At 38.6% G+C, this 18,752-nt stretch overlaps 2 protein-coding genes across 7 annotated transcripts in view; one reads left to right on the forward strand and one right to left on the reverse strand.

The window, feature by feature from the left end:
* The first annotated feature begins 3,131 nt into the window (after positions 1–3,131).
* Positions 3,132–13,918, forward strand: LOC136034610 (uncharacterized). Of its 4 annotated transcripts, none has more exons than XM_065715896.1 (3): positions 3,132–3,761; positions 12,080–12,279; positions 12,897–13,918. In XM_065715896.1, the coding sequence occupies exons 2-3, from the start codon at positions 12,080–12,082 to the stop codon at positions 13,183–13,185; spliced, it is 489 nt and encodes a 162-aa protein (XP_065571968.1). In that variant the 5' UTR covers positions 3,132–3,761; the 3' UTR covers positions 13,186–13,918. The 4 variants fall into 4 exon arrangements, with proteins under 4 accessions (XP_065571968.1, XP_065571966.1, XP_065571969.1 ...); XM_065715894.1 differs by having other exon boundaries at positions 12,897–13,917; XM_065715897.1 differs by lacking the exon at positions 3,132–3,761 and adding an exon at positions 9,695–9,770.
* A 599-nt stretch (positions 13,919–14,517) lies between these two features.
* The window catches only part of LOC136034609 (uncharacterized), a 59,867-nt gene continuing 55,632 nt past the window's right edge, over positions 14,518–18,752 (reverse strand). For all 3 annotated transcript variants that reach the window (XM_065715892.1, XM_065715891.1, XM_065715893.1), the window contains one exon: positions 14,518–15,558. In XM_065715892.1, coding sequence (XP_065571964.1) covers positions 14,673–15,536 — 864 coding nt within the window. In that variant the 5' untranslated portion in view covers positions 15,537–15,558 and the 3' untranslated portion in view covers positions 14,518–14,672. The remainder of the gene's footprint in view (positions 15,559–18,752) is intronic.

Genomic DNA, 18,752 nt, shown 5'->3' on the forward strand with positions numbered 1-18,752 from the left:
AGGCGATCCTGGTAAGGGACATTATTTAAGCCACGGACCAGTTTGGTTGCTCTCCTTTGGACACTTTCAAGGGCTCTTGTGTCCATTTTATTTTGGGGAAAGGCCAAAGTCAAGCCAAACTCAAGGTGGGGACGGACAAGGGATTTATAAAGTTTAATAACCACACATGACTTTCTGGTTACAAAAGAGCGCTTAATGAGTCCGAGAGCTCGATTAGCTTTTGCAACCTGAGCCTGAGTGTGGCTGTGGAATTTTAAATCTTTGTCCACAATGACGCCTAAGTCTCTTTCCTCGGCAACTGCTTCTAACTGATCACACCCTATATGGTAGGGATGGTGGGGGTTATTGTGCCCTAAGTGCAGTACCTTGCATTTTGTTGCATTGAATTGTAGGGCCCAAGTTGATGACCAAGAGGATAGCCTGTCAAGGTCCAGCTGAATGCAGGCTCTTTCTTCTTTAGTTTCAGCAGGCCCAATGAGTCATCAGCATATAATGTTAAAAGGTTGCATAGATAAGTTGTACAGTCGTTAATGTATATGCTGAACAACGTTGGCCCAAGGATGGTTCCCTGTGGGACGCCGCTTATAACCGGGGAAGTGGAAGAGAAAACTGGATCGCCATTATCAGTGTAGATCATGACACGTTGAGATCTGCCAGTTAGGAATGCTCCAATCCAATCAATCACATCCTCATGCACCTGATAAGCTCTAAGCTTCAGCAACAGGTATGAGTGTTCAACTTTGTCAAAGGCTTTGGCTTGGTCGAGTAATATAATGTCTACCGGTTTACCCATATCCAAAATTTTAGTTGCATGATCATATGACTGAATAAAGTAGGTGTCGATTGACCTGCCCCTGCGAAATCCATGTTGTCTATCGCTAATAAGTGTATTTTCTTCTAAATAATTTATAAGAGCATGGTTAATGATACCTTCCATGATCTTGCAAATGGCTGAGGTTAGGCTTATTGGTCGATAATTTCCTGGGTTATCCTTGTCACCTTTCTTAAAAATTGGTATAATATTTGCTGTTCTCCAATCATTTGGTACTGACTTTTTGGCCAGGGACATGTTGAATATTCTGGAAAGGGGGAGGGAAATGTGAGCAGCAGATTCTATCAAAAGCCGAGGGTGGAGATTATCAGGTCCAGCAGCTTTGTTGGAGTTTAAACTTCTTAGTATTTTAAATACATCTTCTTGAGTAATGATTACAAGGGACATTGGGTTGTGTACTGTTACAGGAGGTATGGTTGGGAGTGTAATGTCAGGTGGCTTAGAGGTGAAGTTTGAGCAAAAGCTGGCATTCATGCAATCAGCGATTTCTTTCGGGTCAGTAGTACTGGAGCCATCTGATTTTTTTAGCCTGTTGGTGCGTCGACGGGAAGGGTTATTAGCTGTAACATAGCGCCAGAACTTTTTTGGGTTTTTCTTTGACTCATTTGCAATAGATTCTTCATGGTCTTGGATAACTTTTCTTGTCATGTTTCTCAGCTTGTTTCGGAGCATGGCGAATTTGTTGTGATGGTTGTCACACTTGCATTTTAGGTATTTATTCCATGCTCTATTTTTCTTTCTGATAATTTTCTTAATATTCCTGGGAAGGTATGGAAGAGTCTTTGGTTTATCTGACCAATAAACCTTTGTATGCTTCCTACATGCACCTAGTAAAGTAGACTTAAAACTATTCCAACTAGATTCAATGTCTGTCTCATCTGATAATCCCTCATCCCAATTTATATTAGCTAGTTCTTCACGGATTAAAGCATAATTGGTAAAAGTTCTCTTAAGTTTACCATCACGACTACGGTTAATATTAATGTCATTCATTATACATATGTGGTCACTTGCACCAATAGCTGGGAGGTAACAAGTGGAAGTAATCCTCTCAGGGTCATTTGTAATAAGGAGGTCAAGTAATGATGGTTGTTGTGAATGTCTAAATCTAGTGGGTTGCATTATTATCTGAGTTAGGAAGTTGTCAGCAAGGGTTTGGATGGTTGTGTAGGAGGGGTTATTAAGGGGTGAGTACCCAATACCTTCAGACCAACGAACTTCTGGCATATTAAAATCACCATGAAGCATAAGTGATGAATTTAGATTACATAAGATCTGTATTACGTTAGAAACTGCTTGGTGAGATACTAGTTGGTTTGGAGCTGATGGGCTACGGTAAAGCACACCAATATTCACAATTTCAAATCCAATTAGAAGTCTAACTAATACATGTTCCACCCAAGTATTAGTAGGTTGAGAAATAGAAAAATCAATTTTATCTACCTTAATTCCCAGCCTAGTGTAGATAGCCACTCCTCTTCGACACAGGTTACTATCTAGGCTGCTCAGGAGTAAGTATCCAGGGATTGGAATATGTGCGTCTTCCAATTTGGTCAAAGAGTTCTTAGGACACGCCTCACAAACACAGAAAACATCTACATCCTTTTCATAAAGTAACACTTTTAGTTCTGAGAGTTTTGGCACTAAAGAATCAATGTTTGTATATAATATTCTTAGTTGCGTCCGTTTTCTTTGGCCGACTGGGCTGTTGCTAGTTCCGGCTTTTGAACTCTGATATGGATTTTCGTCGCCCGAACTAGCAGTGACGTAGTTGGTCTCAGACGAATCAGATGCAGCACTTGATGGAGAGACAGAGCTCAAAACCGAAGCCGCGGAAACAAAGGTTGAACTTATAGAAGTCTTTCTGGCTAGGCTTGATGCATTATTTACACTATTTACAAGGGATATGGGTAAGTCTAGTGAACCATCGAGCGAGGGGGGGAAGGACTCCCTCCCCCCGGGGGATCACGTTTTTTGACACGATGGCGCCATCACGGATGACAAGGTTTTTTTCACCGGCTGCTGCACGCCTCTTTATCTCTTCAATTAGTTCTTTCCTTCTCTGGCGGTCTTCATTGGATGCATCAGCAAAGAATGAGATACTCCCCCTCCTCTCTCTTGAGGCCTTCAATATATCCATTTTTATTTTGTAATCATTTATAGAAAAAAGGATTGGGTTGGGTCTGTCTATGGTATTTGCATTCTTACCATTAGGTAGACGTTTCAAGTTAGTAATAGCCCCGACATTAATTGAGTATTCATCTTTTAAGTAAGTTGGGATGAACTGAACATCGTTGGTTTGCAGAGGAACGCCATAGGCAATCAGATTAAGTCGTCTTCTGTTTCTGTCTTGCTCTTGTCTCACTATTTTGCGGACGTCTGTTTCGAGACGGGTAGTTATAGAGTTTTCCACAAGTTTCTGCACATCATCTATGGAAACCTTTGATTGTATAGCCGTCTCAAGCGTTTCCACCTGAACCCTCACAGTGTCCAAAGAAATCTGCATATCAGATCTGAAACCAGCAAACATGTCACGCATTTCACTACAATGGGATTCGAGAGTGCTTTTCACTATATTTGGAACATCAGGCTTACTGGAACCTGTTTTACATAATGGGCATGTCCAAATACTTCCAAGTCTTTCATTCATTTTGCAGAAAATGTTGTATTCGGCTGTACTCATTCCTAGACATGTTGCACAGAGCCATTTATCACATTCATCACACTGAATGGCTGGCGAGGACTCACTCAGAACACAACCAGAGACAGCACACTTATCGACTCCTTTTTCGGGTGTTGCGGGTTTTAGGCGTTTTGAGCTATTGGACGCCATAATTTCAGAATGAGCGGCAACGTTGGGCGGAAAAATTCAACACTGATAGCGCTATGAATTGCCCAAAAGTCTAAATATATCAATCACAGCACTGAGGTAGGTCCCTTAAATCAACACCTAGGGTAACACAAGACCAGAGAAAATGCAAAAAACAAAGAAAAACAGTTTTATCTCACAGTTTAATACATATATATCCAGGGTTCATGCAAGAGGACAAAGAAAAGGAACTGGACAGAGGTCTCTATATCCCCTAAAACTATAGTCTATAATAGTCTTCTATCTACTGCAATAGAACAATTTTTTCTTCCAGCACTTTAGACAAACTTTTTTCCATTTAAAAATACCTAAAAACAATTTATCCATTAATCTTGACTACATAAGAAAACAAAGAAAGTAAATTTTCCTTAGACAATTTTGAGAAAGAATTCTTTAGGCGTATGGCAATTTCTTTGCTTTTGTATCAGTTCTCCTGAATTTTGAAGTCCCTGAAAGGCAATATCTTTACACTAAACAAATACCAAAATAATTAAACCTCTAGTTTTCAGGATTTGTGGTGATATTCCTGAGAACAAGGAAACCATAATATAAAGCTTGAAACTGTTTTCCTATCTTAACACTTCACATTTGGCTGTACATATTTGCATATTCAAAGCTCCTTATCAACATTATGATCATTTGTCTGAAACATGAGTACAGTGTCCAATGAATACTCACATTCATCAGACAGCAATTCATGGCCAAAAAAGCAGATGATCCCCACATGGAGTGGGAGGACATAATTAGAAAAGATCCAAGGGAAAAGGAAGCTTCTTTGGGAGGAACAAAAAGGGAGACTTTGAATAGATTGGGATGGAGAATGAGTGTGCAAAGCTGTGGAGGCTTCAGGCAGCTTGGTGCTGCAGTAAGTTAGCGGTTGTAGTAGTAGCATGAAGTGGTTGATTGTTGGCATGGAATATGGCTGCATATTTGGTGGTGTAAATTTTGATAGGTATTTTCAGCAGGTTCATAATGTCTAGGATGCCATGCAAAAACTGGGGTAGCAAAGTAACAATGCTACTATGTATTTTCCATATTTGTTGGCATATTTTGTCCAGAACAGGTCAAAAATAAAAATAAGAAAGAAAAAAAAGGTCCATGTACATATAATGGTAAACACTTGAGAACAAACCAGTTTTATCTGTCTGCATTAAGAGACAATTAGCATATGCTCTGTATATGTGACAGCATACATTGGACTTAAATACTTTGGGCTATGCATTTTCACATAAGCAGGAAGGGAGGGGGGGGGTAAAGTATTTGAACAGCAAAAAAAATTAGAAAACAATTCTTACTTCATAATAAGCAGAATAATTGTAGCTATTACATTTTGCATGCAGACCTGCTATACCTTACCCCCCTCCTCTTAATGTGCAAATATACAGCCCAAATTTGTTTCTCAACAAACAAAATATTATGCTATGAGTACACCACTATCTCAATCTTCAATGCCAACAAATTATGGCATAATACCCAGTAAAAACCAACAAAGAAGTTTTAATTATGCAATTGTTATTAACAAGGCATTAAGACCTTTCAACTCTGTATGTATTCACTGTGGAGTCCTCCATTACCTAACTGGAAATAAAGCCAACAAAGATGATTTACTCAGGGCCTGCTACCTGCTTGGTTTAATTGCATTCCTGTGTTAATAATTTACTAATGAATTTTATGGCCAGTTATAGAAGATCATTTGCTCTCTAGAATTCCACAAACAAATACAAAACTGGAACTCATGTTTTGGTTTAGCTTAATTCAACATAAGCAATGATTGAACCAAAAATAGTTGTAATGTTTTCAGCTTCAAAGTACCTGGGGAAATTTATCAAAAAATCAATTCAGCAGCATACCCATCATAGACCCCCAAAGGTGATTTTGAGCCATACTCCTATGGCCAAATGTACTTTTGGACCCCAATGGAGATATCATAGAATGCCTTTTACTTTTTTTTTAAATTATTCAATGAGTCATAACCTAACAGATTCTTTAGGATGATATATATATATATATATATATATATATATATATATATATATATATATATATATATATAAATATATATATATAAATTACATGTAATTTAAATATTAAATATAAATAAATTAAATTAAAATTAAATGTATAGCCATTTAAAAATTAATGCTACTTTTATATGTTTAGCATAAATTATTTAGAGGTGGCCAGTGACTAAAAGTATCATTGTCAGAAAATGACTTCAAAGTTCATTGTCAGAAAAACAACCATGACATTTGGAAACAGCATAAAACAAGGGATCTAAGTTTATTAACCTGTTTTTTCTTTTAAGTATTTTTCCTTTAGATGTAGTCAACCACTAAACATTTACTATTATCTTTCCTAGCTTTTTTTCAAATAAAGAACTAGAATTTTGTGTGCTTAATATTAATATTTAGCTCTCTTAACTTTTTCAAGAAAAATATAGTCTATAGCCTACACATTCATACAGCCTAATTTAGCTAAGAAGAAAATGGATACATCACTTGATGACACTTTCATGTTTGTTCCAAATTCAATAACTACTTCTAAAGCACATTCCATTTTGACCCTTCACATAGTCCCAGAAGGAAGGCTAACTTAGAAGCAACTAGAAGGTTACTAAACCTATAGGCTAGGAGCCCCATTAAGGGCTCAAAAAGGCATCAAGCAATGTAGTCATGTTTGTCCTTGTTAAAATACATTTATATTTACTATTTTAAAAGACAAATAAATAATTAAACTGATTATAGATGTTTATAATGCCTTACCACTGACAATAATTCAAGCTTGTTGTATAGACTAATATGAGTTAGAAACTTCTTTAGTCCTTGTACAGCCAAGGAAAGTGGTGCCACTTTTCTTGGATGTGGTGCCACTCCAACCAAACAAGACAAGCAACAGCCTTTCCTAAATTGCCTCAGTGAATTGTCCCTACACCAGATAGTTGACCAACCAACTAGATACAGATTGTTTCAGCGCCCAACAACACTTGACCTGGTTATCTTGAATGACAAAAGCTTAGTTCAAAGTATTGATTACTCACCACCCCTTGGTAAAAGTGATCACCTAACTATAGAGCTCATGCTGAAAGTGAAGGTACTTAAGAACAAGCTAGTCAAAAAAGTGTTTGTCGACTACATTGCTATTCGAAATGAATTATCCACTACAGACTGGCCGAATGTACTAAGTGGCACAGTTGACGAACAATGGACCAAATTCAAGGGTGTTTTGCTGAAAGCTCAGGATGCCCACACAAAGACCAGTTTCAAACCAAAACCTAGATCCCTCCCCTACATGACAAAAGACATCAAAAGAGAAATAAACAGGAAAAAGAGGTCATGGAAAAAGTTCAGGCAGTCAGGAGACCTGCAGCAACACACAAAATTCACCAAGGCACGAAACAAGCTGAGAAACCTCACCAGAAAACTCTACGAAAATCTGGAGTCCAATCTTGCCAAAGAAAGTAAGAAAAATCCTAAAAAATTCTGGAATTATGTCTCTAGCAAGAACCACTCCCGTCGAACTATCTCCAGACTGGTGAAACCCTGTGGCACTACCGTAACCAACATAACTGATGTAGCAACCGAACTAAATAGGCACTTTGCGTCAGTTTTCACTTGTGAACCGGAAGGCCCCCTGCCAAACTGCCCGGGCTATGAAGCCCCCACAACGATGGAGCAAGTCAGCATCAACCCCTCCAACATCCTCAAACGGCTTCAAAATCTTGACACAAATAAATCGGCTGGGCCAGATCACTTGCACCCAAGACTGCTGAAGGAACTGGCAACCATCATCGCAGGACCACTGTCTGACCTATTCCAAAAGTCTATTAATGCCAAATCTGTCCCATCTGATTGGAAAACTGCTTTTGTGACCCCAATATTCAAAAAAGGCAGCAGACTTAAAGCAGAAAACTACAGACCTATAAGTCTCACATCAGTAGTCGCAAAAATCCTTGAAAGAGTGGTCAATGATGCAATACTGGAACATCTGAAAGTCAAAAATATCCTATCCCCTAATCAGCATGGGTTTCAACCAGGAAAGTCAGTTGAAACAAACTTACTGGAAACATATGACATCATTACAGATTTGCTTGACAAAGGATTGCCAGTGGACCTAGTTTTACTAGACTTTGCTAAGGCCTTTGATAAAGTCCCACACAAAAGGCTAAGAGAAAAGCTTACTGCTGCCCAGTTACACCCCAACCTGGTTGATTGGCTTATGGACTTCCTGTCAGGACGAACCCAGAGTGTCAGGCTATTTGGTGTTGGAGGTGAAAAGGTCTTTTCCGAACCCTGTGATGTCATCAGTGGAGTACCGCAGGGAACTGTTCTTGGTCCTACACTGTTCAACATCTACATCAACGATATATTCAGCGAGGTGGAAAACAACTTGTCTCTCTATGCTGACGACTCAAAGCTATTTGGAGCAGTGAATGTAAAATCCCTGCAAACAGATGTCCAGAAAATCCAGCTGTGGGCAGACAAATGGCTCTTATCGTTCAATATAAGCAAGTGCAGCACGCTACACTTTGGATCCTCAAACCCATGCGCCCAATACCATATGCATGAACATGCCTCCAACTCCGATTCACCCATCAAGACCAGCACAGAGGAACGCGACCTTGGGGTCATCGTTGACAGCCTTCTCAAGTTCCATGCCAACACCATCAAGAGCGTGTCCCAGGCCAACACAAACTTAGGTCTGATCAAAAGAACAGTTACCAGCAGATCCCCACTAGTTTTCCTGAAACTTTACAAGGCACTAGTCAGACCCGTTTTGGATTTTGGCATGTGCACTGCCTTCCCAACATACAAAGGAGATGTCAGGCTAATTGAGGGAGTCCAGAGGAGAGCAACCAAGGCCATCACAAACCTTGGAGACAAACCTTATCAAGATCGTTTACGGGCTCTCAACCTCCCTACCCTCGTGTACAGGCGCAACCGTAGCGACATGATGATGACCCACAAATTGCTGAACTCATCATATGCCAAGATCCTGCCCATCCACCCAGGCCCCCCACAGTGCACCAGAGGACACTCAAAGAAGCTATTCAAGCAGTCAGTCAGAACCAGGGCCAGAAAAGTTTCTTCACCAACAGAGTCGTCAACCCCTGGAATGAACTGTGCGAAGCAACAGTCTCAGCCCCCACCCCCGAAGCATTCAAGAAGGCACTGGATAAAGAGTGGGCCACGAAAGACTGGAAGTATGAGTGGGACATTCCGTCCTGCTCATACCTGCTATGAGACATCACCGATTCAACTCAGGAGCATTCAACAGATCTACAGATCTTAATTTGCTCCGAAGTGCAAATTAAGGTAATTAAGGTAAGGTAAAGCTTAGTTTCTCCAGGTTCTTTAGAAGCAATCACTGACATAGAAAATCCAGTACAGCTAAAGTTGGCATTATATTGACTGATTTTTTGGCTCTAGTTTTTCCAAGTTTTCTCGATCTTTAAATTTAAATTTTCACGCTATTGAATACGATCTGACCCCAGCTGTGTTTCTCTTGAAGTCCGCACGGATGACTGACCTATTGCGGAGTTCCAAAAAGTCGTTTTTCTTGCAGCGAAGAGTAATGCCTCGTTTACACGGAGAGGAAAACTTGACGGGAATGCTGTCTCGGAGACAGGATTTATGTTTACACACAGAAGGAAAAGTGGGAAAAGATTCTTGTCCTTTTGGCAGAAAATTTAAAAATTTTGTAAGCATGGATGAAACCAACAGGAATATTATGATAGCAGCCACAGCATCATTATTGATTGCTACTGCTTTTAAAAGCACCGAAGAAAAAAAAAGAGACAGAGAAGAAAGAGGAGATTCTGGGTCAGGCCATCTTTTCAGGTAAAGTTAGGATTTTGCAGTCATTTGACCATCTCACCTACACTGCAGGCAGGCTACAGGACTGCTATAGCCAAGTTACAGCTCCTGTTGCAGGCAAGGCCAGCAGACCTGTCTTATAATTATTGGTTGGGATTTTCAGGCGTAGATTTCAAAACAAGAATTTGTAGGCTACAAATAAGCTTATATAAAATAAGAATTATAAGCTTACAAATAGAATTCTAGCCACGCAAAAGTAAGCTTTGATTTTGTTTTTTTTTTGTATTAGGGGTATTTGGATAAATGTTGGGTTATATCCTGCAATTTGATTCACATAGGCCTTACAACAGCAAGTCAAGACTTTTAATTTTGGCATGAACCTTTACACTGAGGCTTCAAGACTTGTATTGATGCTTGGAAATCTTTGTTTCATCCTTTTGATGCTCTAGGTTTGATCTTAGCTTGGTAATTTGGGGCCAGAGATAAAACCTTGATGAAGCAAGACCCTAATGGTCACAAAATATTGTTAATCCAGTTACTATTTTTACTAGATGCTTCAAGATGTGTTCTTCATCAGAACTCTTTACATTTCAGCCTTACCCTATAGGGCAATGGATTATTTTTCAGGTCAAACTCTAGTTTGGCTACTTTTTGCTACCTTGGAAATGGGTTAGGTCAGGAAAATGGAACTTTCAGTAATGACTCCAGGGCAAAAAATATGTAAAACTCTAGTTTAGCTACTTTTCACTATCTTGGAAAGGGAATAGGTTAGAATAATAGAACTCAGTAATTAATCCAGGGCCAAAACCATATTCTGGGAAGGTACTGCCAAGCTTCTATGTTAACCCTTTTCTGATTTCTAAGTCTTAGAAAATTGCTTACTCAACAGGTCTATACCTAATCTATTGAAATTTTGACAAAACAAGTTTTACCTTAATTTTATATTATCAGTTTCTTTATACTGGCTTTAGGTCTTAAAATGCAATTCCTTTTATTTGAGTAGCATTTTCAGCCATATCAATGGTTTTTTTTTTAATTCAGGAAGTGTATTTGCATATCTTTAAAACCTTATAAAGTGGGATTGAGGAAAGCTGTGAAACTGAAACCAGTTTCTTTGTATTTCATGTAAGCAGACCTTCTCAGGATATACTTTTAGCCTTTAGACCCATCCCTGAAAGTTTTTTCTAATCTAACCCCCTGGTGCTCTTTTATGCATTGTATAAATTGTGAAGAAATGCCTGGCCTCTTATTTAACAGAATTGGCTAAAAGTCTTAGAAGTATCTTATATCAAATTACATCTGATACAGTTTAATTTTTTTTAGAGATGACAAAGAACAGCATTAAAGCTGAGTATTTGCTTTGCAAGACATGTGTCCCTTCTGTTGTAAAGCATTTTAGATAGATCCTAACCATGGGTGTATTGCTGTTGCAAATGGTTTTGCTTAATTGAGTGTTTGTAAAACAAATAGCAAATGTAAATTTGTTTTTTTATTATTATTTTAAGACAAGAATATCTCAAAGCTAAGCATTCACCATGCTAGTTTGCATCTTAAGTAAATGCAATCCCTGCTGGAGCTTTGTAAAATATAGTGTGTATAGAAGAGTAGTGAAAATGGCTGTAAATCCATCCTGGCTTTTTTTTTCAATATTTTCTTTTTTTAAATAGTTGTTTTACTCTGGTCATAATGGTGTTCCTGGCTAAGTGGAAAGCACTCCCAGTTATAAATCCTTTGTCCATGGGGTACAGGTTTGATTCCTGGTATTACCAGTTTATTTGTTTTGAATGGGGGTCAGTGATGTTACTCAGTAATCTCAGACAGATTTAAACCAGCTCTAAATGGGCAAATGGAGAAATATGGGAAAGATAAGCAGGGAGGGTGTGCAAAAGCACAGGATTTCTGGCCCCCAGCCCTTCATTGCAACTCTCTGCCAAAGGGTCACAAAGTGGAAATTAGCACTGCCAGTTTAGACCTTGACATGTCAGTGCTGCCATACTTACTTACTTGCATATTGGTGTTGAGTTTGCACACATTTTATCTCATTGATATCCAAAATCATTTAGACAATCAGCTAGCAGTCTCAAAGCACAATTAATTTTGAGTAGTTTTTCAGGCCTAGCTGACTTTCCCTTTATAGCAAATGTTTATTGTTGTGTATAATGTAGATATTTTAAAATAATTGATCATTAAGAAGTCCCTTTTAGTTTTATCAAGTTTTTCGGGTAATAAATGAGTGTTGTCGCTTTTATCTCTTTAGAAACTATCAAATCTCATTGCTCTCTAGTTTCTCAAGGCTCTCTAGTTTGAATTGAGGGCACTTGGTTGATAGTTTTTGTGTTTCCCATTTTCCCAACATAATTTTTGCATTGTGTTACTGCGTGTCCAGAAGGCAATCTCGCCAGCCTTTTTCAATGGTTAGTCTGGCAAATAGCTGATTTTATTTTTGTGATCTTAGTAGTGACAACCAGCTTTGCAATATTAACCATCAGTGTAGGCAATGCAGTAATGTTGCCTCACAAAAAGATGGTATTAGGCTATACATTAATGTTTTTTGTTGTTTTTTAGATGCGAGAGAAGCATGGCATGTATGAGGCATTAACAAAAGAGATGGAAGCTTCCGACGATGAGCTCTTCTTTCAGACTTACAGAATGTCAAAAGAGCAGATGGACTTTATTGCGTCATGTGTCAGTTCACTAATAGAGAAAAATGACACTGTTATGAAGCCTGCTATTGTTGCCAAGTGTAGACTGGCAATGACTCTCAGGTAACAATTTCTGACTTTGACAAAGTTTTATCAATAATAAAAATTTTCAGAGCTATTTCAAGTGTGTTTGCAGCTATTATAGGTGTAAACACCTAAGTTTGATTATGATTCTGGTTCTTAGATGATCTCCTGTAAGCGTGCTTAGTATTGCCACTTTGTTAATATTTGTACCGCCATGTCTCCCATTCTGTAACGTTTGAGGGTTAAAAAAAATTATAGTTTGTAAAAAAACTCAAATTAGATGGCTAGCAAGTTCTTGTCTAATAAACCTTACTTACTACTTACTGAACTTCCTCGAGCTTGGGTGTATTTAATAATTACACTTTTGTGTAGCTTGTTCATAGCAGATTCCTCATTTATTTGGATAAGCCTATATTTTGTAAAAATTGACATTATTTCTCACTAGTTGTCAGTACATTCTGCAGGTTTGGAACGTTTTCAGTTGAGGAAGTTAGGCTTTTCATATAGAATTTCCTTGATACAAGGTTTTTGAAAGCTGAAATGCTGCAGCAAATGTTACTTTAATCATAGCTTTCAAGTACCATTTTGTAGTAGCCTAGGCCTGCTCCACTCTAGAGAATTAAGTTCTGGGTCTAATTTTCTTTTTTTTTTTTTAGATTCTTGGCTAGTGGAGATTCAATGTTCAGCTTATCAATAGCCTTCAGAGTCTCGAGAGCTGCACTTAGTGGCATTATTATGGAGACTTGTCAGGCATTATGGACTGTCCTTCAGCCTCTTTACATGAAGCCTCCAACTGAAGAAGATCTCAAGCTGGTTTCAAGGGAGTTCAATGATCTGTGGCAGTTTCCAAACTGCAAGGGGCAGTTGATGGAAAGCATTGTAGGATTCATAAGCCCCCCAATTCTGGCTCTGATTACCACAACTTTAACGACTTTGAAAGCATAGTGCTTATGGCTGTCGTCGATGCGCGATACCGCTTCTTATACATAGACGTTGGTGCAGAAGGTAAAGAAAACGACAGTACCGTTTTCAAAAGGTCAAGCTTTGGAAAAGCCCTGGAAGTGAACAGGCTTCCAGTACCAGGTGATAAAGAGTTGCCGAATACCTCCTGCCCTTTGCCGCGTGTCTTTATTGGCGACGAGGCATTCCCGTTGAAGACGAATTCCTTGAAACCATTTTCACGATATGGTGACCTAACCACAGACAAAAAAATCTTCAATTACAGACTGTCTAGAGCCCGTCGTGTCGTGGAAAACACTTTTGGAATCCTCGCCTCTCGATTTCGGGTGCTTAAAAGTACCATGATGGGCAAACTCGAGACCATCGATCACATTGTGAAGGCCGTGTGCGTTCTTCATAATTTCCTAATGGTGACGAATGCTCAGAATGGAAACAGTTATTTCACACCTGTCTTGGTTGACCGTGAAGCAAGTGGACAGATAATTCCAGGTTCGTGGCGGCGACAGAGTATACCTGTATTGCCAAGTGGTAACATTTCTGGAAACTTTTCAGGCAGAGATGCATTGAAAATTCGTGAGGCTTTTAAAGACTATTTTTGTGGAGTTGGTAGAGTGCCGTGGCAAGACGAGGCTATTCTACGTGGAAATTTCTGCTTATTTTTCTTTAGTGGATGAATCGCTTATTCATGTTTTAGTGTATGTTTGTGCCAATTTTTTAAGATTTACAATTATTTGTCTTGGTTAAAGTCTCAGGCCCACCTTTGGCCTCCTGCAAATTTAAAATAATGCCCGGGCCCCACTACGGACACACCTATCGCAATTCTGTTTTTAGATGTTTTTAAGGGGGGTTTTTACACGTTCCTCTCTCAACCCGTTCATAAAATCTAGGATGGAATAATCCATCTCCCGTTTTAATTTGTTATGAACAACCAATGAGAGAGAAGCGTCCTAAACGTCTTAAAAACTTCTTAAATACCGAATTACGAACAGGTGTGTCCGTAGTGGGGCCCGGGCATAAAAGACGTTGGAACAGAGCTTTTGGGCCCCCCTCCCTGCAATTTAGGCCTAACTTAGCAATTGGGACACGGCATGTATAGCTCATTGTTTTCTGACGATATTTCTCATGTAGGTTTGCTTCATTATATCTATTAAGTGGGCCCCATATCACCTGGAGTTCAAAACTTTGCTATGTATGCCTCAGTGGGGCACCCCTAACTCTAGACTAGGAGCTCAAATCCTGAGATGTATTACAAACTCGTTATACTGAGAGAAAAGTAAAAAAAAGACTAAACTAAAAATGGAATTATTTATAATAGCAGACTAACTTAAATCTTCTCATCTGACGTTCAAAGTCACATGAACATTACAAATGCACTCGAACTAAAGGAAGTTATAATGTCAACTAGAATCTTGAAAAAGCCAAATTCAAAATCTACCACTTCTCTAACCAAACACTTAATATTAGCAGGTCTTTTAATGTTTTTCAAGCTTTTCCATCTCTTCTAAAACGATTGAAGCAAACTTTGCTTTGATTCTTGCCTGCACAAGAGGTGTGAAGCTGTCTAACTGGGCAGCCAATGACTGGCAGTATCCAAAATTTCGCGACTGGTTTTGGTTCATTGGGGTCTCAACGATACTACGCAGGGCTTTTGCAGCCTCCTCAATAAGGGCATCTGCACTTGACTGTCCTTTAATTGGTTCTTTTTTTGTCTTCTTGACTGGGGGCTCTCGTTCTGGTAAGGCTTTATTTCTAGTCTGCTCGGAACTTCCGCCCGAGTCATCTGCCCCTTTGCCTCCTTGTACAAGAATATTGGGATTGGCATTGCCTTTGGAAGCTCTCGGTGAGGCTTCACTTCTCTGCTGCGGCAAGTGCAAGGCCTCTGTCACTTTAAGGCCCTGTACTTGAATAGGGCTGACAAAGTCCTTCGAAGGTCTAGGAACGGGTGAGGCTTCACTTCTCTTTTGCTGCAAGTTCTTGTGCAAAACCTCTATCGCTTTAATGCCTTGTACTTGAATAGGGCTGGCAAAGCCCTTTGATGGCCCAGGTGAGGCTTCCCCTTTTTGCTGTGACAAGTTCTCTCTCCCTTTGAAGCCCTGCACGTGAACAAAGCCTTTTGAAGTTGTGCAGTAAACTTCTTGCAGGTCATCATCAATTTCTTGCCCTTTCCCTTGAAACAGATTCAATTTCTTGCCCTTTCCCTTGTCTGACAGTTTTACTCTTTCCACAGAGTCTCTTTCTTGTATGCTATAGACTGGAAGGAAGGCATCTCTTGATTCTTCTTCACTGTACTCACTGCTTTCCCCAGTTGCCGCCACAACCACAACTTCCTTGCTCATATCTGGAAGATTTCCGCTGGTCCTGAAAAAAGGGAACCTATTAATCACAAGTCTCCCCCCCCAAACATCAGTGACGGGATGACTTCATTAAGTTTTGTCCGACTGCTAGCACCACAACTCTCGAAAGGGTTGAAATATTTTGTTCAAACTTTGAGAGGATACAAAAACAAGACCAAAGGTTACGATGGGATCCCAAAAATTCACTATTTGATCCAGACTCGGCCTTACTTTTGACCCAAAGAATCCTCACACCAAGTCTCATGAAAATATCTCATTCTCTTCGAGAGTTATCGTGCTTACAGACGGACGGACAGACGGACAACTTTTGCGATGTCAAAGGTATCCCTCCAGTTACGTATTGGGATCCCAAAAAGTCATATTTCACGATGCATGTAGCTGACGTATCCGGTTTACAGCGTCAAATATGATTCACAATCAGCTAGGTCTGAAGGAATATTAAAAAAAAAAATCCAAGCTGACGTGACAGCCGATTTACGGATAAGAAAAATATGAAGACGTGAACTTCCTATTCTCACCGGACAGGTAGTTTGCCCAGAAGCAAATCCCTGAAAAAGATTGTTTGCCCCGAATCCAGGCGAAGCCCAGGAAAATATTGTTTTATAAAAAAAAAAATAATCAAAGAATACTATTTGTTCTCGCCTCAGAGGGATAGTCCAACTGGAACCATGACAAAACAGGATGTGTATGGATGAACCAAAAAACTGCAAGGCACGACTTTTTGTATTAACACGACTTCCTCTTGCTTATTCTGCATTTTATAATTTAGTTTCCATATTGAATTACAAGCTTACTTCTTTTATACTTTTTACTTCTTACTTCTTTTATTTGTAAGTTTTCCCACATTTTAACCACGGCTCGTTCAGTTTTTCAAATGTTTTGGGCCCAGCCGCCGTGTCGGAGAGCAGGAAAGCTGGACATAGTCGACAAGCGCTAACAAGAAAATCGCTATTTTCTCGTGGACAGAAATGGTGTTTCCGAAACAAATTTCTACCCATTTCATAGGTTAAAGATCATTTCTAGGCAAGAGTTGTGCTTTAAAAAAAGTCAAGAAAATCCACACAGAAGACAGAATAATTGTAGTCTGTGTGATGTAATGCTGTAGTCTGTTTTTCTTAAAACAGTCGTTTTCTCAAGAAAAATAGTAAATAAAAATGACAACCAAGTCGGTAAATACCTTGACCCCCCAGACATTTTGGCTAGTATCGTTAAAAAAAGATAGTCAATTTTAGGCTCTGAAGCATTAAAATAAGAACTCTGAGGCATTAAAACAAGAGCTCTGAAGGATTAAAATAAGAGCTGTGAAGCATTAAAATAAAAGCTCTCAAGCATTAAAATAGCTCTGAAGCATTAAAACAAGAGCTCTGAAGCATTAAAATAAGAACTCTTAAGTATTAAAATAAGAAATCGGAAGCATTATAATAAGAGCTCTGAAGCAATAAAATAAGAGTTCTGAAGCATTAAAATAAGAACTCTGAAGCATTAAAACAAGAGCTCTGAAACATTAGAATAAGAACTCTGAAGCACTAAAATAAGAACTCTGAAGTATTAAAATAATAGATCTGAGGCATTAAAATAAGAGCTCTGAAGCATTGAAATAAGAGCTCTGAAGCATTAAAATAAAAACTCTGAAGTATTAAAATAAGAGCTCTGAAGCATTAAAATAAGAACTCTGAAGCATTAAAATAAGAGTTCTGAAGTATTAAAATAAGAGCTCTGAAGCATTAAAATAAGAGCTCTGAAGCATTAAAATAAGAGCTCTCAAGCATTAAAAGAGTTCTGAAGTATTAAGATAAGAGATCTGAGGCATTACAATAAGAGCTTTGAAGCATTAAAATAAGAGCTCTGAAGCATCTAAATAAGAGCTCGGAAGCATTTAAATAAGAGCTCTGAAGTATTAAAATAAGAGATATGAATCAGATCTCTAAAATATAATCCCAAGCATTAAAATAAGATCTCTAAAATATTAGAATAAGAGCTCTGAACCATTAAAATATCTTGCCCAATGTCTATCGAATCTACTGTCCCTTTTGAATCTCTACAACCTCATATTAGCATCTTCCAATTTTTTTTCTAACTTCTGAAACTACAGTCAATAGTGAAAGTTGCTCCTGAGATGTTCAGTTCGTTCAAAATCGGGATAGGGACTAGAGGCATATCTATTCCGCTTCAGAGTGTCGAAAAATTTCTGAAGTTCTGAAGCATTAAAATAAGAGCTCCGAAGTATTAAAATAAGAGCTCTGAAGCATTAAAATAAAAGCTCTGAAGCATTAAAATAAAAGCTCTGAAGTATTAAAATAAGAGCTGTGAAGCATTTAAATAAGAGCTCTAAAGTATTAAAATAAGAGATCTGAGGCATTACAATAAGAGCTCTGAAGCATTAAAATAAGAGCTCTGAAGCATTAAAATAAGAGCTCTGAAGTATCAAAAGAAGAGCTCTGAAGCATTAGAATAAGAGCTCTGAAGCATTTAAATAAGAGCTAGGAAGTATTAAAATAAGAGATATGAATCAGATCTCTAAAATATAATCCCAAGCATTAAAATAAGATCTCTGAAGCATTAAGAATAAGAGCTCTGAAGCATTAATATATCTTGCCCAATGTCTATCGAATCTACTGTCCCTTTTGAATCTCTCTGTAACCTCATATTAGCACCTTCCAATTTTTTTTTAACTTCTGAAACTACAGTCACTAGTGAAAGTTGCTCCTCAGATGTTCAGTTCGTTCAAAATTGGGATAGGGACTAGAGGCATATCTATTCCGCTTCAGAGTGTTGAAACAAATTATATTCGATTCTGCTACGTCGATTGTTAGGTCATTACATGACCATTCGGTCTTTAGCTGATCAAATAAGTGGTCTGAAAACTACTTTGTTATGATAGTGTTTTCGACTAGGTAAGTGAGCACCATGGACAGATCATCTACAAACCTGTAACGGTCGTCATTATAGCTAAGCAGGGAGTTAATTACAGGCAGGAAAATTATTCCAGCTAATTTATCGCTTTATGGGGCCCTGTAAGAAGTACGATGAATCCAAGTGGTTTTCGTGGAGGGCAAAATTTTGTTTTGGCCAGTTAAGAAGGTCAAAAACCGTTACAATGTCAAGAGTGCGTCACTTGGCACTCATTTTCTGGAGAATCATGCCCGCAGTCAGATGTCAGTCAGGTGTCATTAAAATATTAATCGAATCTATTGTCCT

This window comes from Artemia franciscana, chromosome 13 (assembly GCF_032884065.1).
Source record: "Artemia franciscana chromosome 13, ASM3288406v1, whole genome shotgun sequence".
Classification (NCBI taxonomy): domain Eukaryota; kingdom Metazoa; phylum Arthropoda; class Branchiopoda; order Anostraca; family Artemiidae; genus Artemia; species Artemia franciscana.

Bases quoted from the DNA above. Each gene is read 5' to 3' on its own strand.
- LOC136034610 (XM_065715894.1), top strand. From the start codon at position 13,191: ATGGCTGTCGTCGATGCGCGATACCGCTTCTTATACATAGACGTTGGT.